Raw genomic sequence first — 25441 nt, 5'->3', positions numbered from 1 at the left:
CCGCCGCCGCCACCGCCACCATGAGCAGCGTCTCCTACCACATCTCCAACCTCCTGGAGAAGATGACCTCCACCGACAAGGACTTCAGGTGCCGCCTGCCGCCTCGCGGGGCCGCCCGGCGGGGCAGCACCGACGGACGGGGACGGCGCTCCGAGCCAGGCACCCGGCCCGGCCGCGGGAGCCGCCTGGGGGCGCCCTGTGCCCTGGGGGGGGGGAAGGAGCTGCCCGGGGGTCCGTGTGCCCTGGGGGGGCAGGAGCTGCCCGGGGGGGTCTGCTCTGTGCTGCGGTGTGTCGTGCCCAGGGGGTCCCTGTGCCCTGGGGTGGGGCAGGAGCTRCCCGGGGGGTCCCTGTGCCCTGGGGGAGCAGGAGCTGCCCGGGGGGGTCTGCTCTGTGCTGGGGTGTGTCGTGCCCAGGGGGTCCCTGTGCCCTGGGGGGGGGGCAGGAGCTGCCCGGGGGGTCCCTGTGCCCTGGAGGGGCAGGAGGTGCCCGGGGGCGTCTGCTCTGTACTGGGGTGTGTCGTGCCCGGGAGTCCCTGTGCCCTGGGGGGGCAGGAGGTGCCCGGGGGGGTCTGCTCTGTACTGGGGTGTGTCGTGCCCGGGGGGTCGCTGTGCCCTGGGGGGGTCCCCTTTGCATTGGGGGGGCTCTCTGCATGGGCTGTACCCTGCCCTGAAGGACCCCCGCACTGTGAAGTGGCACCTAAAATCTCACTGCAGGCATGGATGGGATTTTTTTCTCAAGGGAGTTCATCTGTTTGATTTGCAATATTTTAAGCCAAGCATTTTCTTCAGGACTGAGAGGAGGGAAGCAGAGACACCAGTGAATTCCCCCTCCTTCGTGTATATCGCAGCTTAATGCAAGCAAACAAGCGAGCAAAGTGGAGAGGGGAGCAAAAACAATAACAACTAGATTAAGCTTTAAATGCTTATTTGTTGGCAAATGAAGAATATCATAGCAAAAGTGGTGCATTAGTTTTTAGGTTTGCTATTCCCCTAAAATTTAGATGGTCAGTATATTAAGAAGGCTGGGAGACAGTGGTCTGGATGGCCGTGTCACCCAGAGGATGGATGCTGCAGATATTGACTGTGTTTGGACTGCTTTAGGAACTATTTCTGTGCAATAGGAAAATACTTTGCCATTGCCAGAATGCCTCCCCAACAGGAGTAAGATGCTTTTATTGCTTTTGTTAGTAGAAGAAAAGAGACAGGGTTGGGGTCAGTGGCTTGATATTAAAGGTGCTCTATTAAAAAAAAAAAAAAGTCAAAACTAACAAATATGAAAGACTTTGCCCACAAGCTAGTGCTTTTCACCGTGTCAGCCTGGAAGGTAACAGTTGTGGCAGACTTGATATCCCTAAACACAGGATGACTTCCGCAAAGGCTGCTGATATTTTTCTGGAGCTAAACAGATACTTTTTAAGGAAGTCGATGATGGAGTAGTTGCACTAACAGTTTGATCAAGAAATCTGCAGTTAATATGCCACACAAGGTGTGCCCAGCATGGCATTTTTCACTTTATAGGGTTATTCCAGAGACGTTTCTCCTCAGCCCATGATCAAATGCGGGCCTGTTATCTTCTGTTGCAGGGCCAGGCGTATTTCAGTTACAGGACTGGGTTTCATATGCTTCTGTCCCATAAATAGATCTGTATACCAGTTTCTGAGGGACCTGTGGGCAGGATGGCAGCAGGTAGCGAGTTGAAAGCTGGATGCGTTGCTCGGTCTGTGGCCATAATTGGTCACGCTTGTTCTACGCAGATGGTGAATGGAAAGTGCAGCTTAATAGCTCTTGTTGAATCAAAAATAGACCGTGTATTGTTAAAATTATATGTCAGAATTCCTCTGTTTTTCTCATTTTGGATTTCTGTCTGGTTATCTAACACCAGAGCAGTCTCTAGTTCCCCATGTACCTAGTTACTACTGGAGAACAAACTTGCACGTTGAAGGTGCAAATGTTGCCCTGGCACATTAGGGCTTTTAACTGCTGAATGAATTACATCAGAGCCTAATTTAAAATGGAGGTGTCATCTGGTAAATGAAATAGAGCAGCTTCTCTGTGCTTCCTTTTAGACACTCATCCCCATGCTGGGGCTAACATTGGAAAAGAACTAATGTATGGTAACCGTACATTTTTTGGAACCTCAGACTTCTATACTAACACCTTTTATAATCCTGCTCCCAGGAAAATAGATGCTTTCTAGATCTTCCCAGTATTGATTTTGACATTGTCCCTATTGTAAAATAATATTGACTAACAGCGAGCTAGGATTTTTTTTTTTCTTTCTGAGCTGGAATGATAAATACAGTGCTTGATTTTGCTTATGGGAGAAAAAAGTGCAATCAGAAATGGTCCTTGCTGCCAAATATTACCTTATATTATTAATCATGTCTGAATATAATTAATTGGACTATGGATAGGGAATAAAGAGCAGGTGAGTGCTTCTTAGTAAAGGGACACCAAAGAATCTGAAGGGGGAAATGAGATGGTCAAGGCTGCACATATCCTGGAGGAAGGTAACTTTTGTACTGTTCTTTTCAGCAATAGAAGCTGCAGCACGGATGCAGCATCTGTTATTTGTCTTGGACCCAAGTGATAAAAAAGCATGCATGCTGTTCACGGTATTGTGTCCTTCACTAGCAGTGCCTCAGTGCAGCAAGATGTTTAGTATCTTTTCTCTGGAATAGAAAGAAACCTCTGGAAGGGGACTAAGCAAGGAAAGAGGTTGAGTGTATGGATGCCACCACTGTTTGGGTTAGGAAGGGCTCCAAGGAGCAGAAGGACATAAACAAACTGTGACTGGGCTGAACAATGGAAAGCTAAATATAGCCTAGGTAAGTTCTAAAGTGTAGTTTGCTTGGAGGCATGACTTCGTTTTTCATATTTTTAGCTTGATAGGCCATCTCCAAGTGTGGGATCATACAATTGTAGAAAATAGGACTGGAGAGGAAGCCCAGAGTTCATGATCCCATCCCTCTCTTGCATGGAAAGATCAACGATATCTTAGCTGTTCTGAGCATTTATTTGTTTTAGTGATACAAACATCAGTCCCAGAAGAGGACAGGCTAAATTTTGTTTTGGTGTGTACATTGTCCTCAGAATCGGTCGTCAAGTTTCGGAACTGCTTGCTGCTCCCTGTTGTAGTGGTCAAATCAACTGCTGGATTTGGTTGCTAGTAACAAAGAATCTGTCAGTGATGTATAAGCCAGAAAGAACACAGCTAGGTGCGTTCTTAGACCCTAGTCTCATTTTCATAGGAATTGGGCAATTGGGAGAAAAAATAAATGTTTTTCTAGCATCCTTAACCATTTTGATTTGGAGTCACTGAGACAAAATATACAAGCAAGATCCCACAGTGATAATTTTAGAGTCTTAGTTTACCCCATCCCTACTAAGTATTTTTAGGAGAGGAGAGAATGGGAAATAATGTGTATTTGTTATTTTTATACCTTCTTTAGCTAAGTCCTTTTCAGCTGTTACCTCTGAGTTTTCCATTTGTAAGATAGTAATGATTATTTGTACCTTATTTTTCAGCGTAATGCGAAGGGCTGTATGTCACTGCTTTAAAGCGTTTTTTTCATACATGCGCTATTCATCAAATTTAATTCTCCAAACTAATCTCTAGGAAATGCATTTGTGTCTGTACATCAGCCAATCCACTGTTGCTGTGTGTTGTTTCAGATTTATGGCCACCAATGACCTGATGATGGAACTGCAGAAAGATTCTATAAAGCTAGATGAAGACAGCGAGAAAAAAGTTGTGAAAATGCTTTTGAAATTGCTGGAGGACAAAAATGGGGAAGTACAGAACCTCGCTGTCAAGTGGTAAGAGCCTCGGCAGTAATTACTGTATTTCTTGGCAGTGCTGAAACTCTCACAGGCTCCAGAGAGTGTGTTAGAGTGGAGCCTGGCCCTGCAGTGTTGGCACCTTCCTCAAACCTCCCCTTTTAGGGGCTTTCCTTCTCGTGCAGGGCACAGCAGCCTCTTTCTCTGTTGATACTCAGAAAGGCTGAATGTACAGGTGTCTTTGTAGAAGCAGTAGGTGACTTTGGAAGCATTTCAGTGTTTGTATTACGAATCTTACCATATTGAAAATAACATGCCTAAGATTTTATTTCTTCAGAGAGTAGTCCAGATAATGAATTTTGGACACCAAGCCCCTCTGTTTTGGAGGGCTTTGAAATCCAGTGCTGAATTTCCCCGTGGTCCTGTCTTTGTTAGAGATGGTGTTAAATTGGTGACGTATATACCCCTTGAAAAATGGCATTTGAATTCCAGGCGTTCTGAATCCTACTCTTCAAGGGCGTTTCCATTAAAGCTTACAATGCACTTGTTTTTCTACTTCGTCTCCAAGCTTAGTCTGTGCCATTGCTTTGCTTCTGACCATTTTAATATTTTTTAACCCAAATGAAAAAGGCAGGAGGTCCCTTTATTACTGAATCTTCTGATGAAGTGATCCCACTGCTGACATGTTGTTTCCTGTCTCTCTTCCCCCAGCATATCTAAATGGGAGTGTTCATTCTAGAAATGAAATTGAATGGGTCAGTTCACGCCCAGGGCTCCAGAAAGGTGGGCCATTTAAAGACAACTTTGGGTTCCTGTATTCTTTCCTACTGTGGATCTTATTCCTCTTCCTTTCTTTTTAATCTTATACTGCTTCTATCCCTGTACCCTGTGACCTTTGGCTCTTTCTTTTTGATTTCCACTACCCTGATTTTTCCCCAGCTGTTTTGGCCCTGTTCTTGTCTCTATCTAGTTTGGGTTTGTTTCTTCTATTTTTTAAAGAAAAACTGTTGGGCCCTGAAAAAAAGAGAAATTTCTTTGCCCATTTATCTATGGCTGCATCAACTATAAATCTATACTCATTACAATCTCTAATTCATCCAAAATGTGATAATTAGAAAGCAAGCTTCAAAATGAAACCAGTAACATTTCCTTTCTATAACTTAGGAAGTACTTATAACAGCTAATGTCCAGTCAGTTATTCCCAATCAGGTGGCAAGTTTCTCTAAGAAGGAGGAGGTGTGACACTTTGAAGGACACTGACGGTTGAATTAGGCCCAAGCGTGGATCTGTGCAGCCCACCTAAGGATTCAGGAGTAAGTTAGGAAGCTACTGAAAGGTCTCACAGTTGGATTTTATCATCTAAAACAAAGGTCTTATTTCTTCAGAGGAAAGCTGAAATCACACTTTGCACCCAAAAAAACTCCTAAATTTGAAATTCAGATGCAAACCTGTCCTGTTTCTGGTCTTGTGTTTTGGTCCCCCCTCCCCCACAACAGTTCAGACAAGTTCTTCTGCTTCTCTATGCCTCAGTCTCCCTGCCTGTAAAATAGGGATAACAATCAGTTCTTGTCTGTTCTGTATTTTTAAATGTAGGTTTGAAAACCATTTTCACTTGCACAAAATCTTATTATTTTGTATTTTTTTTAACTCTCAAATTTCAGAGAAGATACTCTGACTCTAAATAGCTATTATTGTCCTGATTGTTGAATTTAAGAATAATCTTGTACAGAACAGGCTCTGGTTTGTGAACTCTGGGAAACACTGTGCATATAGTGCTTGCTAAGCATGCTGTTAGGAGCAGTTGTGGCGTACCAGCAAGGAGACTTGTGCCTGTCCATAGACGTTCCATACAGCTTGCATTACTGGAGTTATGCCAAAAAGAAGAGAGAAAAAGAAGGGAAAAAATGCACTTTTCAAAGATTTTTTTTTACACTGTGGCTAGAAGTAAACATTGTAAAGTGCTAGCACCATGTCTTCTTATACAAGCTCTTAACAAAATATAAATAGTCAAGACCCGTGTTTTGACAGTCCCATTCAGCTCTCACTGAAGTTTGGGATTTTTTCCACTGACTCTGGGAGCAGAGCCTCTCTTGTGTGTAAACTTCAGTGAAAGTAGGGTATGTTGGGAGTCCTCCATGTCTCTGTCTCTCTTTGGACTCTATAGAACAACTGGTATCCTTTCTTTACAGGCTGTATGGGCATCTAGCCTTGATGACAGTCCCCAGGGAACAGTGGCTGCGCCCTAGTATTATGCAGCATACTCAGCCAAAAAAGCTCTAGTCCCACTTGTCTTTTCTGGATAAAAAGGTTTTTTTAAAAAAAAATCCAGACTGAAAAAAGACAGATTAGTCTTTTCCTTCACTCCATTTTCACCTGGCTATGTGCATAACATACTGAGAGAGGGGAAAAAAGAACTGTGAAACCTTTTGGAACTTGTTATTTGAATATATTTTTGCTCTGGAACAGCAGCATAATGGTATTTTTAAATTTTAAGAACCCTGTTGAGAAAAAATGGATATGCTACACATGAATCCAAAGGAAATGTTCAGTTCTCATAGGTTTTCTGAATGCAAAGGACAAGATCTGTAATATTCAGTTCAACCACCCAGTTTTGACTAGTCCCCACAAGGAAGGGAGCAAGCAGTGATTAACATCCCGTGCCTGACCTGCGGCTTAAAGTGCAGCCACCTTACTGCTACAGCAGGTAGCTACTGCTCTGCAAGGTGGTATCAGCCCATGGGAAATAGAAAAATACCTGTAGCACCTGTTAGGAATCTCTGTTCAGGCCTAAATCCTACCAAAATAATTTCCTGATTTGAGCACGAAGAATTACCTGATGGTGGTAATCTGCAAGCTAGGGCCCCAGTTCTCCAGCTAGGCAGACCCTTGATGGGACAGGAGGGTATGGGTCTCTGTCACTCATGGGTCGCTGAGCCATGGATGAGGTCGCTTCACCTGTTGAATAGCAACATGTTTTCCATGGATGTTTATTAAAACAGAAAGATTGAATTTCCCATGCAGTGTGATGTTTCCACTCATCTGTGTTCGTTTCTTATGAATATTCTAGCAACCAGATTTGCTGTTTGTGAAATAGTAATTTCTCAGGGGTACAGAATATTCATGGGAAACAAATGCATTTTGAATTCATTAGCATAATTCAAAGATTTAAGTCCAGCTGATTAGGAGAGGAAAGCTGCAACATGTGACTTGTTGAAATACAGTTTAAACTTCACATTTTAAGTAGTTACCTTGTAAATAGGTGCAAATAAAAATAAATAATTGCAAGTAAATACTGACAAACACTCTATGCACAATTTTGAATACAAGCTCACCAGCAGGAAATGTAGGTTGTTAACAAAAAAATTTTCTAACAAAAAAAAAAAATGCAGGGAAATGAAGCTGTTACTCAAATCCATTCTTCCCTCTGTTGTAATTCTGAGCCTGGCTCAAGTAGAGGTTTTCAGACATGTGGCAGAGGGCAGTAGGTGGTTAATTACATGTGCAAATCCATTTGGCATTTGCTCTTACAAGTCAGTTTTTGATGTATTTTTCAAAATCTGACTCTAAATGTTACCATTATTCTCTTTAACATGGTCAGTCTCATTCTAAGTCATTGTGTCATGATCTCTGAGCTGCCCCTTCCACTAAAATCTTAATTGGCCTCATGTTTGCAGTAAGTTAAGTGAAGTATCTTCCTGCAGATCTGATCTAAAGCTTTCTAAAGTCTGATGTAGAGTTAACTGAGGCAAGAATACAGGGTACATGAGCCTAGGGGCACGACATGTGCTTCTGGGTATCAGTACTCTGTACAGATGTTTTGGTAATATTTGCACTTGGGACTGAGCTGCTCTTTAAGGAGGAGTGAGTCTGATCTGTCCCTTCTGACGGTGGAAAGCAGCCCGCTTTCTGTTCAGTCTCACTGACTTCTCCTCCTACAGTCTGGGCCCACTGGTTGGCAAAGTGAAGGAGTACCAGGTGGAAACCATTGTGGATACGCTGTGTACAAACATGTTATCAGACAAGGAACAGCTGAGGGACATCTCCAGCATTGGGCTGAAAACTGTCATCTCGGAGCTGCCACCAGCTTCTACAGGTAAAACATCTGCCCCTGTTTGTCAGACTAAAGCCATAAGGAGTCACAGCCTTTGGGAAACAGAGGAAAAAAGTATAGTTCAGAGCCTAAGAGTTATGGATTCCTCCTTCCCCTGCTAGATTGCAAGTAATGGAATAAGGAGGAAAGATGAGCAGAAGCTGAGATACCAATGTGATTAAAGATGAGACAGAATGAAAACTCTTTGAGTTGGTCACCCTGAGGACGCTTCAGTCTGAAACTGCATCTGAATTCTTGCAGAAATCCATTTTGTTTATAGCAATCCCAATGCATTCAGCTTGGGTCCAAATACTGCTGCTGAGGCAGCCTGGCAGGGCTGTTTGGTCTCCACGTCAGCAATGCCTCCAGCCTCTGTGATCCCAGCAGCGCCAGCGCTGCACCACCTCCTGTCTGCAGCCCTGCTGAGGTCATCGGGCTTTCCAAAGCTGCCCTGGCTGCTTCTGCTGGGTGCAGAACTAGGTATCCCAAAAATGCAGCAGCAGCTCTTCAGCAGATATCTGAAGTGCCCAGAGATTTAAGCTAGCTGCCTCTGCAGCCATCTCGTACCTCTTTTGTTCATTCATGGCAGGTGGCCGTGGCAGTGATATCAGTATGGATTTTAGCCTTGGAGGAGAACTGGGATTAGTATGCAAATATTTGCTGAATTCCTCTCTCAATTTCTGCAAAATGTTAAGCTCTTGAAAGCCATCCTTTCAGAAGTCTTTATTTAACATACATCATGTGAGCTGAAACTGTTTTAGGGTAGCAACAGAATAGATTTCCTTAGTGGTTGGGATTGACACTCTGTGTGGGTGGAAGGCAGCAAAAGTGATGCGAGTTCGTTGCAAAATGGAGCGGTTGGACATCTTCCTGTGTGCTTCCTTCTCTGTTACCTTGCTCCATGTGCTCGCTTTTGCTGTGGTGCTGGCTGGAGCAAAGGGGAAGTTTGAAATAACAGCCCAACAGTGCGTGTCTGAGATGGGCTCCTTTCTCAGTGCTAGTACAGCAGTTAATGATACTCCTGGGATGCTCTCACTGCGTGAGAGATGCTGTGTCTCTGTCACGTCGGGAAGGCAGCGCTCAGAACGGTGCAGGAAGCAATTGTCCCTTCTGTGCAAAGTTCTGTGGAACCTGAAGCTGCTCGTGCTTTGCACTGAACCCACTGGGAGGGGGAAAAAAAAACAATCAATGTTGGGACAGGCCCACCCCAGCAGGAAGACTAAACTTGTGTCTGGGCATTCATCTGGACTGTAGGAGATCAAGGTTCAAGGCTGTGATTGTAATCTCAGCACATCCTTGAACCTGGGTTATATATTGTTCTGGGACAGATTTATCTAGTTTTACCCCTAAATTTCATCATGGAACTGAGAAACAGTTTCTGTCAGAAGTACTGTTCTCATGGAGGAAACCTTGATTTGTTGAAACTGAACATTTTCACATTAAAAATGAAGGAAAAAAAAAAAAAACAACAACACCTTCCAACCCAGCTGTGCTCCCTGCACTGCATGGGCCTGGGAGCTGTCTGTGACAGACAGGCTGTTCGGTGGTAAAAGGCACTCTCCAAGAGCAGAAGCTTCTTCCAAAGAGTTAATGCATCGTACCCCGGGGGGGATACCTTGCTGCTTCCAGTGGCTTTCCCCTATCTCAAACAAATGCTAGTTGACTACTTTTCTTGTCATCTCTCCCTGCGATGATTTGTTTTTTTAATGTAGGAGGGATTGAATGGTTCTTAGCAGTATAAAGATTTTTTTTCTTAACTGACAGCAAGGAAAAATGTCTCTCTTGTAGGCTCTACCATGACAGCAAATGTGTGCAAAAAGATCACAGCCCAGCTGACAGGAGCCATTGGCAAGCAGGAGGATGTATCTGTGCAGCTGGAGGCACTTGACATCCTGTCAGATATGTTGAGCAGGTACCAAAGGATTTTCCTCTGGCAGCTGTGTACTGCAGGGGACTGCACTGTGCGGGGTTGCTTTTGACTTCTGTATTTCCCTAATCTTACTATGAGGACTCAGAAATAAAGAATTGGTGTTGACTGCTACTGGGGATATATCTTGGCAGAGCAGATTCCCCAGCAGGGATGAGAGAGGACATGTCGAGCCCTTTTGTGCTTGGGAATAGCAATAAGAGTGGTGAAGTATCCTGCGGAAGCTCAGTTCAACTTAATGCAGGCAGAAAGGAGAGGGAAAAGAAGGGAAGTTTATTTTAGCCCTGTGATCTGATCACATATGCATTTTTTTTCCCCCTGGCTGCCTGTTTCTCTTATTACATAAGTCAGAGTGACAGTGTCATATGTCAACTGCACACAGAACCTTATCAGCAAAACCCCAGCTTATCCAGAAGGAGAGAGTCATAATCAAACTCTTCCATGATGAAGACAAGTAACCTTTCCCTGTGTTGTACGTAACAAGTCAGTGTTAAAACCACAACACCCTTTTTTGGTTTTGGGGCTCTTTTCCCCCTGAAAATGCATGAAGTCTTCATAGCTGAGGGATTTTTTCATTCCCCTTTTGCTGGCAATGGAGGCTTTTTCCCTGAGGATCTGACTTTCAATTTCTTTTTCTGTTGATTGCAGACTAGGGGGGACACTCCACTCTTTCCATTCCTCCATCCTGAACTGCCTCCTTCCTCAGCTGACAAGCCCCAGGCTGGCAGTGCGTAAAAGGGCCATCATTGCCTTGGGTCATCTTGTCTTGACCTGCAGTGGGAACATCTTCTCGGAGCTCACGGAGCATCTGCTTGCTGAGCTGAAGAGGAACGAGTCTACTTCTACCACCAGGACTTACATCCAGTGTATTGCTGGCATCAGCAGGCAGGCTGGGCACCGCATAGGTAGGATGAGTAGCTTGAAATGTTGCTGGCAAACGCACACACATTTTAAAGCAGCTCATTTTTAGTGGTAAAAGAAGTGTGTTCACTCTGTTTCTGATGTGTCAATGGCTTGTGCTTTGTGATTCCCTCTGGGGTCCTGATCTGGCTCTCTGATCTCCACTAGGAAGGGAGGAGACACTGAACTAACTCTCTGGCTGCCATTCTGTAGTGCCTTTTATCTCAAGGTCTTGCAGCACTCCCCTGATCTTAATGCCTCTGTGAAATAGGTCAGCAGGTTTACCCCATTTTAAATGAGAGGAGAAATGGAGAGGCAGCATATTGTGTTACTTGCCTAAAAGATCTGCTGGAGCTGAGATTAGGTCCTAGATTTCCAGTCACAGCTCTCTTTCCATGACTGGAACAACAACAAGGTGCTGGGGGCAGTGGACAGGGGCTGAATGCTGAAAATCCTTGCTAGGCATGTTCTTGGTGGGCTGCTGGCTCCTTGCCTGCAAGGTCCAGGGAAGGAATGCACTGCAGGGCACAAGAAGAAAGCGGCAGATGGCTAAGCCGCTAGCTGCTTAGATAGATGAGAGCTGGAATGATTTTCACTGCTGCTTACTTTGTCCTTCCCAGGAGAACATCTGGAGAAGATAATTCCTCTGATTGTTCAGTACTGTAACGTGGAAGACGACGAGCTGAGGGAGTACTGCTTTCAGGCCTTCGAGTCTTTTGTGAGAAGGTGTGTGCACTAGAGGAACACTTATGCACCTTCTTGTGCCTCCGTGTCCTCCTGTTGTAAATATCTATGCATTCAGCATCCAGGCTTGAATGTTTTCTTGCATGTGTTCCTGTGGGGAAAAGACAGCCCAGGAATGAAATCCCTTTTTTACATGCAGAGTTGGGCTCAAGTGCATGAGCTGTTTCACCTCCACATGAGCGTGTGTGTTTCTATATTGGTTTTGCAGGAGTGGAAGTTTTTCTTGTCTTTGGAGGATCCTGCAGCAAGAGGGAACTGTCTTGCTCCTGGTGCCTGGAGGGAATGGGAGGAAGGTGGCTCAGGCACTGGAGTTGCTGAGCTGCAGCTCTCCAGCCATTATTTGGTCAGAATTTCAGTGCTTTCCCTGGGGAAGGAGCCCTACAGAGCTGATGAGGTTTTCTTCCATGGCGGGGAAAGGATTGAATTAGATGGCGAACTCTCCCCCCTCCCCCCAATAGAAATTATTGCATCCTCTCCAGGAGGATGTGATCTTACTTCATGCACTGTGGGAAGGAGAAGCTCTGGTTTAACTCGTTAGCAAAATGTTTTAAAAAGTTTGTGAAGTGTTTTGGGATCCTTTTGAGATGAATTATGTTATTTGCATATTTGAAATTGCTTATTCTTGGATTTATTTACTCTTAAGATTTTTATTTGTCTTGATAGGTGCCCAAAGGAAATTGACCCTCACATCCCTAATGTGATGGGGTTGTGCTTGAAGTACATCACCTTTGACCCAAACTACAACTATGATAATGAGGAGGAGGAAGAGGAAGAGATGATGGAAACTGAAAATGGGGAGGATGAAGAGCAAGGTGCCTGCTTGTGAGGTTGACTGTGCTCAGCAGAACGCTGGGTTAAAGCTTCTCCCCTTCCTGCTCTCTCTCTGCATCCATAGTGTTATATTTACCTATCCCCATTCAGATCCATGTTAAGACAGTTAATTCTCTTAAATGGGTTATTTTAATTTCAGTGATAACACAGCTGTATGTGTAAGGTTCCAACAATGATTCTGATTTTGTTAGTTTTACTTTTTTTCTGACCAGCTTCTCAGATCTCTGCTTGCCTAAGGCAGCGGGGCAAACACTGAAACTCGCGCTGTGAACTAGCTTAGCAGAGAGCTAGATCAAGAAAGCGTTGCCTTTCCTGTCCCTGCTGACTGCAGGTGTCTCTTAGAGCACATCCAGCAACGAGCCAGGCTTAATGCCTGGAAATCCTGAGAAGCAGCTGCTTCGCCGTCTTGATTGTTGGAAACGCTCCCTCTGCTCCCAAAGATGCCAGTGCTGCTTGCAGCCTGCCAGGCAGACCTCAGACCCCTGCTCCGAGTAGTTGGTTTTATATGCACACGCCACAGCCCCTCTATGGGGAAGCATGAGCTGTGTCATTCTTTGTTGCTCTTTGGCTGGTCTGGACTTCTGCTGGTGGAACCAATGGTTTGAATGCAGCTATAACCCAGATTCCTGTCTGTCCCGATAGTTTAGCTCTAGCCCATCTGGCATATATGAGTGAAGGGGTTCCTTATTGGGGTCCTGACAAAATGATATTTCTTGAAAAGAAAGGTATTACAGGCAAATCTAGAAATTGCAGTTAAACAATTACCTACTCTTCTTACTACATCTACTGGGGTGCCATGCAACATTACTGTTTTTAACTCTGGCAACTAGCCAATATTTGTAGTTTATTCTGGTTAGAAGGGGAATTGGAAAGGGAATGAGGAGTTTCTTTGATGTGTTCTTGTTTATTTACAAAAATGGACAAACTCCTGTTTCCCTGACTGCAGGTAACATCAGGCAAACAATCAGCACTTCATTGCTTCCAGGTTGTCCCAGCCAGCACCTCTGCCTGGGTTTGTCAGAACCATGCTGGTTTGTTAGGCTGGAGCCTCTTCTTTGTTTCTGTGATGCTTCCTCTTGTCTCTCCATCTGCTAGGCTGTTTTCCATGCATACACGCTGTCCCTGAAATCAACAGCCAGCCAGAGCTCATCTTTGCAGTCACCTAGAGGCTACAGAAGCTATACTTTTGCCTCTGTGAGGTTGTTTGCTTTTTTTCTGCAGGAAAAGATACATGCTTAACTGCTGTTTTAAATGAAAGGCTGCAATTTAGATGTACCAGTTTCAGTGCAACTTAACACAGCCTATAAACATTGTAGGCACACAACTGTATTTTTAATAGAAGGTAGGTATTTTGTACTACTTTATAACATAAAAGAACAAAGCTACAAGCCTAAACATCTAAAACAAAGTGCCACCGTTGAAAGCATCTTGGTCATCAGTGAAGGTAGTTTGAAACTATCTTCGGAAGCAGTCTCTTGCTTGTTTTGGGAATCATGTTTAGTTTGAGGTAGATGTCGAGCCTTGGTCAGATAGGAGGGGTGCATTTAATGACTGCTAGCTATAGACAGCATTTCATACCGTCTGCACTTTAAAGCTGCACAAAGTGTGGCAGCTGAGAGTGAAAGTTAGGACAAGTCCCTTGAAGAAAGGCATTTTTGTTTACTTTCATACTAATTGAGGTAAGCTACTGGCCAGCTTTCTGGAGGATATATTAAATGTTCTGCTAATAACATCGTAAATTGTTACACTGTTTTGTGCCATTTAGGAATTGCTAAAACAAATATTTACACATTTCTGGCTTTAACATCTGGGAATCTCATTCCCCCTTCGTAACAAAAGCCTTGATGCCAGAGCTGAAGCGGCCTCCCCAGTAGGTGTAGTAATACTGAGGTTTATTCTCTGTCAGCTCTTACTAGGGACACAAGGATCTGAGCTCACATCAGCACGGGGCAGCCCTGACTCATGTCAGCTGTCCTAATGCATAATGATGTCTGTAGAAATTGTCCACATAGCCCACCCCTAATGTTCCCGGATACGTGTGGCATCTGTTAGTGGCATCTGTTTGTCAGGTCAGTAGCTGGAGAGGGAAACTCCGAGGCATTAAGTGATCCTCTAGCTCCGGTCGTCTTTTAACAATGTACCTCGCTTTCCCTTGACTCCTTTCCAGAAAGCGATGATGAGTACAGCGATGATGATGACATCAGTTGGAAAGTCCGCAGGTCTGCAGCGAAGTGCCTGGAGGCCGTTGTCAGCACCAGGCACGACCTCCTCCAGGACTTCTACAAAACCCTTTCCCCAGTTTTGATAAGCAGATTCAAAGAGAGGGAGGAGAATGTCAAAACTGACATCTTCAGTGCTTATACCTCCTTGCTGAAGCAAACACTGCCCATCCAGAGCTGGCTGCATGCTTCAGATGCCACTGGCAAAGATGATGTTCCCCTCACAATGCTTCAGAACCAGGTGCGTGAGGAGATGGTGCGCGGGATTAAATCAGAGAGCAATGAGAAGAAACAGCTATCGTGCCATCAATGAATGTGGCTAGTAGCTAAGCCTGAGAACACAGCAGGTTAAAGGAGCCATTGGACACACAACCAGTGGGGACTAAGTCCCCTGGGGTAGCAGTTGACTGCTTTCCTTCCACCATTCCTGCAGAGAGAGCTCTGGGGTGTAATCTACACTGGCCCCTGGGTTAGTCTCTGAAATGTGTTTGCAGACTGTGTATGAGGGACATTAGCCTTGGGGTATAATTCCAGTCTGTTGCCTGACAGTTGCTCCAGCTGCTGCTCAGGATCTCATTGAATAAATCATGGTATAAATATATCAGGGTTGAGCCGCTGAAGCTCATTAAGGATTGGATCCAACCGGCAGGGGTATTGGAGTGTGTGACTCTGTTCGTTATGGGAGAACATCCAGCTGGTTCCAGAACAGCTTGCCGTGGCTGTGCACAGAGACCGCACACCACTGCTGATGGAACTAAAGCAAATGTTGGAAGTGATTTTTGTTGTTGTTGTTGTTGTTTTTCCCTGACACACTGTTTTAATTCAGAAATATGCTGGAGGAATACAGTCAGGATGTTTTAGCCACATGTGCTGATCAGGGCTCTGTCCAGGATCCTCGTTACAGCCATGGTCCATACAAGATATTTTAGAAGAAGATGAAAGCAATATTGGAAATAACAGTGTTACTATAGAATACTGTGCCTGTGAGAAGCTTTTTCTGGCTAATGCTACTAGTGGCTGGTCAGTGCCTTGAAGCAGAAGGTTTAAAATCCCTTCCAAAATGTAATTGCATGACTGATAAATCTTCTATATGTTTGAGATATATTTATTTAAATAACTTGCACCTCAGCCCTTAATTAGATTTGTTCTTTGATCTGGTGCACTTCTTTAAGCTTCCTTATTAGAAGATCATACTGACTTCAGAAAGGGTTGCATAGGGATCTGTTTGTAGAATTTCAAAGAGAAGAAAAATCTTTTCTTAATGTGCAGTCTCCTGTAATGCATCCCTCATCTATGCTCTAATGAACGATTGGACAGTTTCTTGCTGGCTCCCTTTCAGTTCCCTTGCTGCACTGTCAGTGCCCCTGGCTCAGCTGAACAAGCTGCTTTGGCAGCACAGCTCTGTGCCCGAGAGGCTGGGATGACTGATGTGATTCTTTCTCACTTGCTTTTCCAAACTGCAGGTTCCCAACATTGTCAAGGCCTTGCACAAGCAGCTCAAAGAAAAGAGCATCAAATCAAGACAGGGCTGCTTCAGCCTCCTGACAGAGCTGGCCAACGTTCTTCCTGGTTGCCTGGCGGATCACATCCCTGCACTAGTGCCTGGTAAAGCTTGTCTGTGGGCAGGGGATGAAGGAGCAGGGTTGGCTTAATTCATTCAGATCACTGGTAATGTGTATGCTCCTTCCCTGCGTGTCCTGGTTTTACCCTTATCTGTTTGTCTCACTGAAAACCAGGATAAGTATTTCAGGTTCATTTCCACACTTCCCTGACAAGATGTGTTTAGGCAGGCTTGCTCCTGCATCCTTTGAAACTGGCTGGAATTATGCTCCTAACCTGCTGAGATGAGGAACACATTAGTGACATTTTTGTCTTATAAAATGTAGTGGCATTTTAAAAATTACTTGTACTGACTGATACATTCCCCCATTGTTTGATGAACTTCCCCTGCCTGGAGGTTCATGAAGCATCCCAGACTGCTGAGCGACTTGTAATACTAAGGTCCTGCCTTGGTTCTTGATGTGAATAGATAGTAAATACATAAAAAGTCTCCTGTGATTTCACTGGGCCCAATCTGTGCGCCTCCCTCTTATGTCTTAATAGATTGCAAAAAAACATTCAAACCAGTGTATTCAAACCAGTCAGCACATGACTTTGGGAGTGGCAAGCAGGATTGTTGTAAATGTTTCTGATCAGTCTTCTGAGAAACATAAATATGTCCATAGAAATTGGATTTGGAAGTATCTCCCTTCTGTAAAGGTAGCCCATCTTTAATGGTCCACAGTTATGTTCCTAACAGTACCAAGAGGTGTTCTAAAGCTAGATGAACATTAGCGCCTCAGCTTCCTTTTTTAAGATTTCCCACAGATGAATAAACTCATGAAGAGACATTCCTGCTGCCCTGAGTGCCTTGTGTTCAGACTAGATTTTCCCCATCTTAATTTCACGCCATTTTGTCATACTTATTTGCACTTTACTATCAATTCCTCCTTGTCTCAGCCCAAGATGACTTTTCTAATCAACCTTCTAAAACGTTTTCATAGCCAGCCAGCCAGGGCTGCTACAAAGAACAGTTATGTCTGAATTGCCAATTCCTTGAAAGCAGAAAGACTGCCAGGGTAGTAACTCTGTTTAATGCTTTGTATCTTTTGGGTGGGGGAGGAAAAAGAGTTTCCAATTGTGTCCAGCTATTTAAGATTTGAGGGGAGGGGGGGCGCTTTTATTATAAAGCCCCTTGAAGAAATAAGAGCAATCTTTCTTGTCTCCTTTGCACAGGTATTGTTTTCTCCTTGGCTGATAAATCCAGCTCCTCCAACATGAGGATTGATACACTGTCTTTCCTTCACGTCCTCCTTTGCAACCACCAGCCAGAGGTGTTTCATCCTCATATCAAAACCCTGCTACCTCCAGTTGTGGCCTGTATTGGAGACCCCTTTTATAAGATCACTTCAGAAGCTCTACTGGTCACTCAGCAACTTGTGAAAGTTATCAGGCCCTTGGATAAATCTTGCACTTTTGATGCCAAGCCCTATGTGAAAGACCTTTTCCCTGGTACTCTGAAGCGACTGAAAGCAGCTGATATCGATCAGGAAGTGAAAGAGCGAGCTATCTCATGCATGGGACAAATCATTTGCAATCTGGGAGACCATTTAAGCACTGATCTCCAGCCATCCTTGAAGATATTTCTGGAGAGGCTCAAAAATGAAATCACCAGATTGACAACAGTCAAAGCATTAACTTTAATTGCTAGTTCTCCACTTAAAATAGACTTAAGACCCATTCTAGGGGAAGGTTTCCCCATTTTAGCTTCCTTCCTGAGAAAGAATCAACGTGCCTTGAAACTGAGCACTCTGACTGCTCTGGATATCCTGGTGAAGAACTACAGTGACAGCCTCAAGCCTGCCATGGTAGAGTCAGTCCTAACGGAGCTCCCTGCTTTAATTAGCGAGAATGACATGCATGTTTCCCAGGTGGCTATCATGTTCCTTACTACTTTAGCTAAGGTTTATCCATCCTCCATCTCTAAGATCAGCGGTTCGATTCTTGCTGAAATCTTTCAGCTTGTCCACTCACCTTTGCTGCAGGGAGGGGCGCTCAACGCTATCATAGATTTCTTCCAGGCTCTGGTTTTGACAAAAACAGCCGCCATGGGTTACTCGGAGCTGATGAAGCATCTGACTGCACCTATATACTCCTCGGGTTCAGCTGGGGCGTCGGTGACATTACACAAACAGGCTTATTACTCTGTCGCAAAGTGTGTGGCAGCCCTTTCCTCAGCCTGCCCAAAAGAAGCCCCTGGGGTAGTGAACCAGTTTATCCAGGATGTAAAAACCCCCAAATCCAGCTCTGCTGTTAAGGTGCTAGCCTTCCTTTCGCTGGCAGAGATGGGGCGCACCATGAACCTCAGTGCACAGAGAGAGCTCAAAACAGTCATCCTGGAAGCGTTCACTTCCCCCAGTGAAGAGGTGAAATCTGCTGCTTCCTATGCCTTGGGGAACGTCAGTGTTGGGAACCTTAAGGAGTATCTTCCCTTCATGCTGAAAGAGATTGGAAGCCAGCCCAAGAGGCAGTACCTCCTGCTGCACTCTCTGAAAGAAGTCATCAGCTCCTCCCCGGCGGATGGCCTCAAACCTTATGTCGAGGATATTTGGGCTTTGCTTTTTAAGCACTGCGAGTGCACAGAGGAGGGGACACGCAATGTGGTGGCCGAATGCTTAGGGAAACTGACTTTGGTGAACCCTTCCGAGTTACTGCCTCGACTGAAAAAGCAGCTGTCATCAGGTAATGGGAAGGGCAGTGGTGAAAGTGCCCTAGAAATGCCTTGTTTTGCTGGAAAAGCCTCTTGTAGACTGCTGGTGGGTACAACAGGGAGCAAAGCCAGTCTGCAGAGGTGAGAAGGAAGCAGGCAGCATCTTTGAGAAGGGGTTTCAAAGGACTAGCAGGTTGCATGGAGTGGAGGAGGGCGTTAGAAACAGGTACTGCATGCAGAGATTGTGCTGGGGCAGGATTTAAATGACAAATCCTTTGTTCTCTTATCTCTTCATTACATGTCTAGTATAAACGAGAACAGATTAGGTACTTTAAAGCTATAGCAATGATTTTGTCTTCTAACCTTTCACCATTTTTTTTAATTTCCATCTTCACTGCAGGCTCTCCACATGCCCGGAGCACGGTCGTAACTGCAATCAAATTCACAATTGCAGACCAGCCTCAGCCTATCGATGCTCTCCTGAAAGGCTGCATAGGTGGGCTAATAGAAACAGCACTGTGAGTGGGAACATTAGGCATCGGGCATCATTAGCAGATCCCTAGGGACTTTTTACACCTCTGTGAACCTAATCCAATCCAGTTAGTTTTCATTCCTGTTTCTCTGCTTTTGGGATTAAAGACCAACATTGTCATGCGAGTCCTTGTTAAATGGTCTGATACTTTGCTCTCAGGCATGTTCCACTGGTGACAGTTTTTTACGGAGCATAAATTCCCCCTGCTTTTCAACTTATGAGTCAAGCATCACACAGACAAGGATCTTGAAAAATGTATACTATGTTAAAACAGCCTGATGCCTTTGGAGCCTGCATCTTGGATCTGTTGTACAAACTGAGCCTCCTGTTTCAGAGAAGCGTAATCAGAGCAATTAGGAAGAAGACTTCCTTGAATACTGAGGCTTCTGATTTGTCTTTAGGATGAGGTCCATGGTAGCTAAAATCGTGCTGTTTGTTCTGTGCCCCAATGCAGAAAGGTCATGTTTCTTCCAATTACTATATCCCAGATGAAGGGAGGGAAAGCGTCTCTAATGGCTCTGTTTAGACTGTGCCCCAAGAGTTACTTTGCCATAGATGGTTTCATATCCAGGCTCCATGAAATACATTGCGGTGTTCTTGGTTCATCAACAAGTGCTTTTCAGATAACTGTTAAAACACTGCAACAGGACTGATTTGTGTGTTCTTATCCCAAAGGTGACTTTTTAAAAACTCTTCAGGATCCAGACCTGAATGTTCGACGTGTGGCTTTAGCTCTGTTTAATTCTGCTGCTCACAACAAACCTTCTTTAATCCGAGATTTGCTAAATGCAGTGCTGCCCAGCTTGTATAGCGAGACGAAGGTCAGGAGGGAACTCATCCGGGAGGTATGTCGTGCGAATGTATGTGATGCCTTTGTGCACAGAGGTTGGAACCGGCTGGGCTCAGCAGGGTGGGGAGAAGCACACGAGGCATGACGTGGTTACCCTGTCTGCTGTTAGGTGACCAGCTGCGTTTTTTTCTTGTTTAAGGTAGAAATGGGGCCATTCAAGCACACAGTGGATGATGGCCTTGATGTGAGGAAAGCTGCTTTTGAATGCATGTATACGCTCTTGGAAAGCTGTCTTGACCGGCTGGATATCTACGAGTACCTGAATCATGTGGAGGATGGACTGAAGGATCATTATGACATTCGGGTAGATGCTTTTGCCTTAACTGCTAGAGCGTAGTGGAAGTAACCGATGTTACTTACTTCCTTGGGAACCTGGGCTTGAACTGAGCTGATGTGTAGCCACAGCATAGAGTCTCCCTGTCATGCTGCTTTCCTGTTCTCTGCAACTGCTGCAGCCTTTCACCAAAACATTTTCCAGCTGTGGTTTGACTTTGATGGCCTTGAAAATACAATGCTGGGGTAGCCACTCTTAGGTAAATTTCCTATAACTCTAAAATATCAATGCATTGTCACTTGCCCTGTATGGCCAGCAATACTATCCTAAAAAAAATCAGCATCGTTGATGGCCTCATAGCTTAATAGGAACTACAGGCACTACATGCTTTTCACACTGCTTGATATCCACTTAGAAATGGGTGCAACAATGGCACAATCCCTATGGTGAATGCAGTTATTTCTCTCTCAAACTGTCAGATTTTATGGACTCTTTGGAGGATGATATATACACCTGGGACTGGAGTCCAAATGGGCAACGGGTGTATATCGGTTTCTAAACAGGTACATTTCTAATAATACCAAACTGTTATAAAACCCCAAGTGCAAAGGAAAAAGAAAACCATTCCAGGACAGATGCTGCAAAACAAGCGCCATACGAGCAGCACGGAAACACAGGGAGAACAAGCACATGGGCTTTAGTAGACAGTCTCCGTGCTCAGCCTCGGGAGTGGAGGGCGTTGCGAAGCAAGGGCAGGACCTGTTTGATTTTTTTTTTCCTTGTCTGTCTAGATGCTGACTTTCATAATGCTGGCTCGCCTGTCTGCACTCTGTCCTAATGCAGTTCTGCAAAGGCTGGAGCGACTGATCGAGCCCCTCCGGGCAACCTGCTCCACAAAGGTAAGATCACATGGAAAACGTGACATGCTAGGGGTGGAGTCTGCCAAGAAGAGTCACCTGTGCTGTTAGCCTTTGCTCCGGGTATTGCTTCTGAGCAGTCCTCTCCCCAAATCCTTCTGGTTAGAAAATAACCTGCTTGTTTCTGTCTCTGCGCTTCGTGCCTGTACAGCCTTTTCTGAATCCCAGCTGAATGTGCTGCTTTGGATTTTTAGGTAAAAGCCGGTTCCGTGAAACAGGAGTTTGAAAAGCAGGATGAATTGAAGCGCTCAGCAATGAGAGCAGTAGCTGCTCTCCTAACAATCCCCGAAGTAGAGAAAAGTCCAGTGATGGCTGAATTTTCCTCTCAGATCAGATCCAATCCTGAAATGGCATCACTTTTTGAAAGCATTCAGAAGGATTCTGCCTCTTTATCCACCACAGAATCAATGGACATGAGTTAAGATTCTGTTTACTCCCATCACCTTCCTGTCCTCATAATGCATTAATGTAACAGATCCTTCATAGACGGGCTAAGGAAGAATGTCATCGAGCTGGTCTCACCTGCAACAGCCCCTGCAAGTCATTGTGTGATGATACGAGAAAGTGACTGGTTCCAGCTGCACGTGCAGGAGTTGGACATCTCTCTGAACTGTAGCAAGATATACGAGTCTACGAAAATGTGTCCTTATGTAGGGAATGGAATGAAAAATAAGAGTATACTAATTGGTCAGCACAGCAAGTTATTAAAGGGCATACAAGGCAATCGAAATTTGATATGGTTCCATGAAAAATGGAGACCATTTCCTGGAATGCTTCCCTACAGCAGTACAAAGAGAAGTAGTTGTAAAGGTTTTTTTTTTGTTTTTTTTTTTTTTTGTTAAACACTGCACATGCACTTTCTACCCCAAATTGTCTGAAGAATGTGTTTCTATTGTTTCACTAAATAACACGGCTAATAACTGTAAGTCATGCCTTTAATTGGTGATGAGCATCATAAGCATCTTGTCCCAATTTTAAAAAAGAGACCGTGTTAAAGAACTAGTTAAGCTGTATGAGCTACATTTAGAACACTTATCACCCAGATGTCCTGCCTTTCTATGTAGGACTAAATTCACAAAATATGTGATACTGATATTTTAGTATTTCTGTGGCATTTGGGAGATACAAAACTGTCAATCATGCTTGACTGCCATTATTACAGTTTTAACTGTGCAAAATACCTCAATCAGCTGTCTTCCAAAAGAGATCTACTTGATTGCATTACAGGAACTAATCTGCTAATGAGTATTTCTTTACATTAAACAAGGGCATAGCTGTTCCCCTTTGAGCAGCTCAGTGTTTCTATTACATGACCAGCCACCTGCACACAAGTCACATACCAAAGCACTGATATAGTCTGAACTTTAGTCATTCAATAAAACACATGCTTTTTAAGGAAAGCTGATATTCAATAGACTAGAGTCCCAGCACATTAACTAGCTAGAATATAAGCACTCCACGCTAATGCTTTTGTAATTTGAAAGTTTAAAGTGGCTGCCTTGTTCAAATCCTGCTTTGCACAGGAAAAGAGCCTTTTAAGAGAAATGAGAGAATGTAATAGAAAATTAGAGAATGAGGCCACCATGACACCCTTCTTGTAGCCATGGATTTGTAATAAGCTTTCATTTTTCTCCATTTTTGACAGAGTGGTTGATGTGAAAACTATTTATAGTGCAGTGTGAAAGAACATCCATTCTGTTTGAGTGGTATCCAAAAAAATAAAAATGTACTTATGAAGCTGCATCCATTTCTGAATTCATTAATGATCACACTGAAATTACAAATTGCTGCCTGTAGCCTACAGAACAAGGGAAAAACAGATCTTTCTTTTTCTTACACTCTAGTAAGACTTCAGTCCCTGAAGTTGGCTCAGCCATGGGATAGAGCCCTAGCCATACTTTAAGTTAAGGTTACTTGGTGGAGTATCTAAAAGGAAACAAACACCTGAATCAGAGCAAGAGCTACTGAATGAAGTACACTGCTTTAAGTCCAATGTCAAACAGCACAAAATAGAGGTTGCAACTGGAGACATACTGCTGCCTGCAGAGCTCTTCAGAACAGAAGTACTCAAAAGCAGGCCGCTTTTCTGGTTGGGAACAGGCACAAAAGCAGTCTTTGCCTTTGGCAATTCAAACCAATTCACTACAGTTTGTTTTTACCCTTTATTAAATACATCTCAGCTGCAAAAGGCATTTATTCATTTTCCTCACTGCGCAATCTGGCATTTGGATTGGTGATCTTGATCGCAAGCTGAGCTGCTCTCTCCACAATTATCTTCCGGTTCTTAGAGGAGACGTTGTGAGCAATCTCTGCGCAGTATGACCTGGTGGAAACAGATCGCGTGTGTCAAGCTTATTGCAAACCCGGATACTGACAGCAGAGCAGCCAAGTCACTCAGGAGGTGCCCTGCTGTCCGCACTCGGAGGCGGCAGAACGTGCAAGTTTCACTGCACAAGAAAGAGGCCGCACACCTTGTATTCTAATACCTGACCCCCTCTGACTTGAAGGCATGAACTCGCCTTTAGGACAGCTCCACCCCTCTGCCCATTTTCTTGCAAATAAAGAGACTTAAAACACAGTTTTTAATGTCATTCTCCCCCAAATTATCACTCTTATCACTTTCCTTTGAAAGAAGCAAGTGCTACAAGTAGATTTAGGCCTGTGTGTTAACAGACACGAAACGACAGTTGTGACCACTGTTTTAGCAAGACGGATGTATAATGCTGTTACCACCGTTTTAACGTAGCATGTTAGCCAGATGTCCAAGATCGCCAGCCCCGGGAAGTCACTGTGTGCTTCCCATCAGCTGCACTGCCACAGAAGATTACCCCTTGAAGCATAGCAGCACTAAGGTTACCAGCAAACCTTCCTGTTCTTAAGAGCAAACGCTTCCCTGGTCTTCTGCCCAGGGTTCTGCCCCCGGAAGACTCCACGCTGCCTTTTCCATCCCACTGAAACGGGAGCTGGTCCCTCTAGCAGTGGCAGTGCAGCAGCACAGAGCCAAAGCAGAGGGCAGACCCTCCAGCAACGGTCTCGAACAAGTACGTGGAATATGAAGAGACCTGTGGACTTACTTGTTACTCATCATAAGCACCTCAAGTTCTTTGACATTGTGGACCAGAAACTTTCTGAATCCTGTGGGCAGCATGTGCTTTGTCTTCTTATTGCTCCCATAACCAATATTTGGCATCAAGATCTGACCCTTGAACCTCCTGCGAACTCTGTTGTCAATACCTCTTGGTTTACGCCAGTTGCGCTAAAGAAATACAGAAGTATTTGTTAGCCAGTTATGAAAACAAACCAGTCTGAAAATGTCTGCTTTGAGGTAACAGCTCCAGCCAAAACCAGATCCCCCCCAAAAGATCCATCGTGCCATGCTGTTGTAACATGGTACACTATTTCAAAAACATGATCTTTATGCCCTAATTCATCATATAAATCCTACAAGCAACCATGTTTGATTTTCCCAGAATTCATTTTCTGATTAGTTTCAGAGCACTTTTTACCTTGATTTTGACATAGCGATCAGATTGATGGCGGATAAACTTCTTGGTCCTCTTTTTGACAATTTTAGGTTTCACGAGAGGTCTGAGGGCAGGCATGGTGTCTAAGGAAAACAGAACAAGTGTGAGAAAAGAAACACAACAAAACAGTGATCTGTTATTCCAGTCATACCTGTAGCAGACTATCTTCCACTCACTAGCCACTTTTAAAGCTAGCAAGGGAATGGGTATTCCTCTGCAGTGCCTTTCCCTCCCGCTTCCGAAGCTGGAAGAGTACTGACAGCTCTCCAGATGCGATCCTGGGAGGTCACACATTAGTCAGATAGTGCAACAACAACGTTCTTACACATTTTACTCTCAGTTTTCCTGCTGTAATAACTTAAGAGCCCTTCCAATTCTGGACGACGAAGCTTCTCAAGCCCAGACGAGCAGACTCACAGCAACCCCGCGTTCCCGCTCCTCAGCGCGAAGGCGATCTTACCGCCCCGGGAGCGCCGCTGGGTCTCTGTTCCGCGGTTCTTTCGGCAGCGCAGCGCCTCCCCCGAGCACTAAACCACGCTCTCCAGGTCCGCTCCGCTTCAGCGGGGGCAGGCACGCAGCGCCCGGCTGCGCCCCCCGCCCACGGC

The 25441-nt window shown here is 44.6% G+C and overlaps 2 protein-coding genes, 1 long non-coding RNA gene and 1 other non-coding gene across 9 annotated transcripts; 1 reads left to right on the top strand and 3 right to left on the bottom strand.

Annotated features, from left to right (window-relative positions):
- The first annotated feature begins 6 nt into the window (after positions 1 to 6).
- On the top strand, positions 7 to 23055 carry LOC112970429 (cullin-associated NEDD8-dissociated protein 1-like). Of its 6 annotated transcripts, XM_026074830.1 has the most exons (16): positions 74 to 88; positions 2681 to 2827; positions 3675 to 3818; positions 7718 to 7872; positions 9658 to 9781; positions 10445 to 10701; positions 11317 to 11422; positions 12104 to 12252; positions 14439 to 14731; positions 15954 to 16095; positions 17266 to 18771; positions 19140 to 19235; positions 19947 to 20116; positions 20261 to 20425; positions 21187 to 21294; positions 21507 to 23055. In XM_026074830.1, the coding sequence occupies exons 3-16, from the start codon at positions 3679 to 3681 to the stop codon at positions 21732 to 21734; spliced, it is 3639 nt and encodes a 1212-aa protein (XP_025930615.1). In that variant the 5' UTR covers positions 74 to 88; positions 2681 to 2827; positions 3675 to 3678; the 3' UTR covers positions 21735 to 23055. The 6 variants fall into 6 exon arrangements, 5 of the variants coding, with proteins under 5 accessions (XP_025930614.1, XP_025930619.1, XP_025930615.1 ...); XM_026074829.1 differs by lacking the exon at positions 2681 to 2827 and having other exon boundaries at positions 7 to 88; XM_026074831.1 differs by lacking the exons at positions 74 to 88; positions 2681 to 2827 and adding an exon at positions 4491 to 4562 and having other exon boundaries at positions 3729 to 3818.
- Positions 3825 to 7710, bottom strand: LOC112970434. Its single transcript, XR_003254999.1, has 3 exons — positions 6613 to 7710; positions 5592 to 5641; positions 3825 to 4514 (listed from the first exon to the last, which is right to left on the bottom strand). It is a non-coding gene; the product is annotated as an uncharacterized LOC112970434 (long non-coding RNA).
- Positions 23056 to 23455: 400 nt separating the features above from the next.
- RPL32 (ribosomal protein L32) lies at positions 23456 to 25117 on the bottom strand. Its single transcript, XM_026074842.1, has 4 exons — positions 24988 to 25117; positions 24819 to 24919; positions 24387 to 24568; positions 23456 to 23635 (listed from the first exon to the last, which is right to left on the bottom strand). Exons 2-4 carry the CDS (start codon positions 24912 to 24914, stop codon positions 23506 to 23508), a joined length of 408 nt encoding a protein of 135 aa, XP_025930627.1. The 5' UTR covers positions 24915 to 24919; positions 24988 to 25117; the 3' UTR covers positions 23456 to 23505.
- On the bottom strand, positions 24986 to 25124 carry LOC112970544. Its single transcript, XR_003255061.1, has one exon. It is a non-coding gene; the product is annotated as a small nucleolar RNA SNORA7 (small nucleolar RNA).
- Between the last annotated feature and the right edge of the window lie 317 nt (positions 25125 to 25441).

Source organism: Apteryx rowi, unplaced genomic scaffold, assembly GCF_003343035.1.
Source record: "Apteryx rowi isolate R43461 unplaced genomic scaffold, aptRow1 scaffold_4, whole genome shotgun sequence".
Lineage (NCBI taxonomy): Eukaryota > Metazoa > Chordata > Aves > Apterygiformes > Apterygidae > Apteryx > Apteryx rowi.
The sequence above is the reverse complement of the archived record's forward strand: the minus strand, read 5'-3'. Positions and strand labels throughout refer to the sequence as shown.

Excerpts from the sequence above, each read along its gene's own strand:
- LOC112970429 (XM_026074829.1), top strand. The coding sequence starts at position 21 with ATGAGCAGCGTCTCCTACCACATCTCCAACCTCCTGGAGAAGATGACC. Across the intron at positions 14,732-15,953 it reads TCACAATGCTTCAGAACCAG|GTTCCCAACATTGTCAAGGC; the intron begins GTGCGTGAGGAG and ends TCCAAACTGCAG. Across the intron at positions 21,295-21,506 it reads GGGCAACCTGCTCCACAAAG|GTAAAAGCCGGTTCCGTGAA; the intron begins GTAAGATCACAT and ends TTGGATTTTTAG.
- RPL32 (XM_026074842.1), bottom strand. The coding sequence starts at position 24,914 with ATGCCTGCCCTCAGACCTCTCGTGAAACCTAAAATTGTCAAAAAGAGG. Across the intron at positions 24,569-24,818 it reads ATCGCTATGTCAAAATCAAG|CGCAACTGGCGTAAACCAAG; the intron begins GTAAAAAGTGCT and ends GTATTTCTTTAG. Across the intron at positions 23,636-24,386 it reads GTGCTTATGATGAGTAACAA|GTCATACTGCGCAGAGATTG; the intron begins GTAAGTCCACAG and ends TGTTTCCACCAG.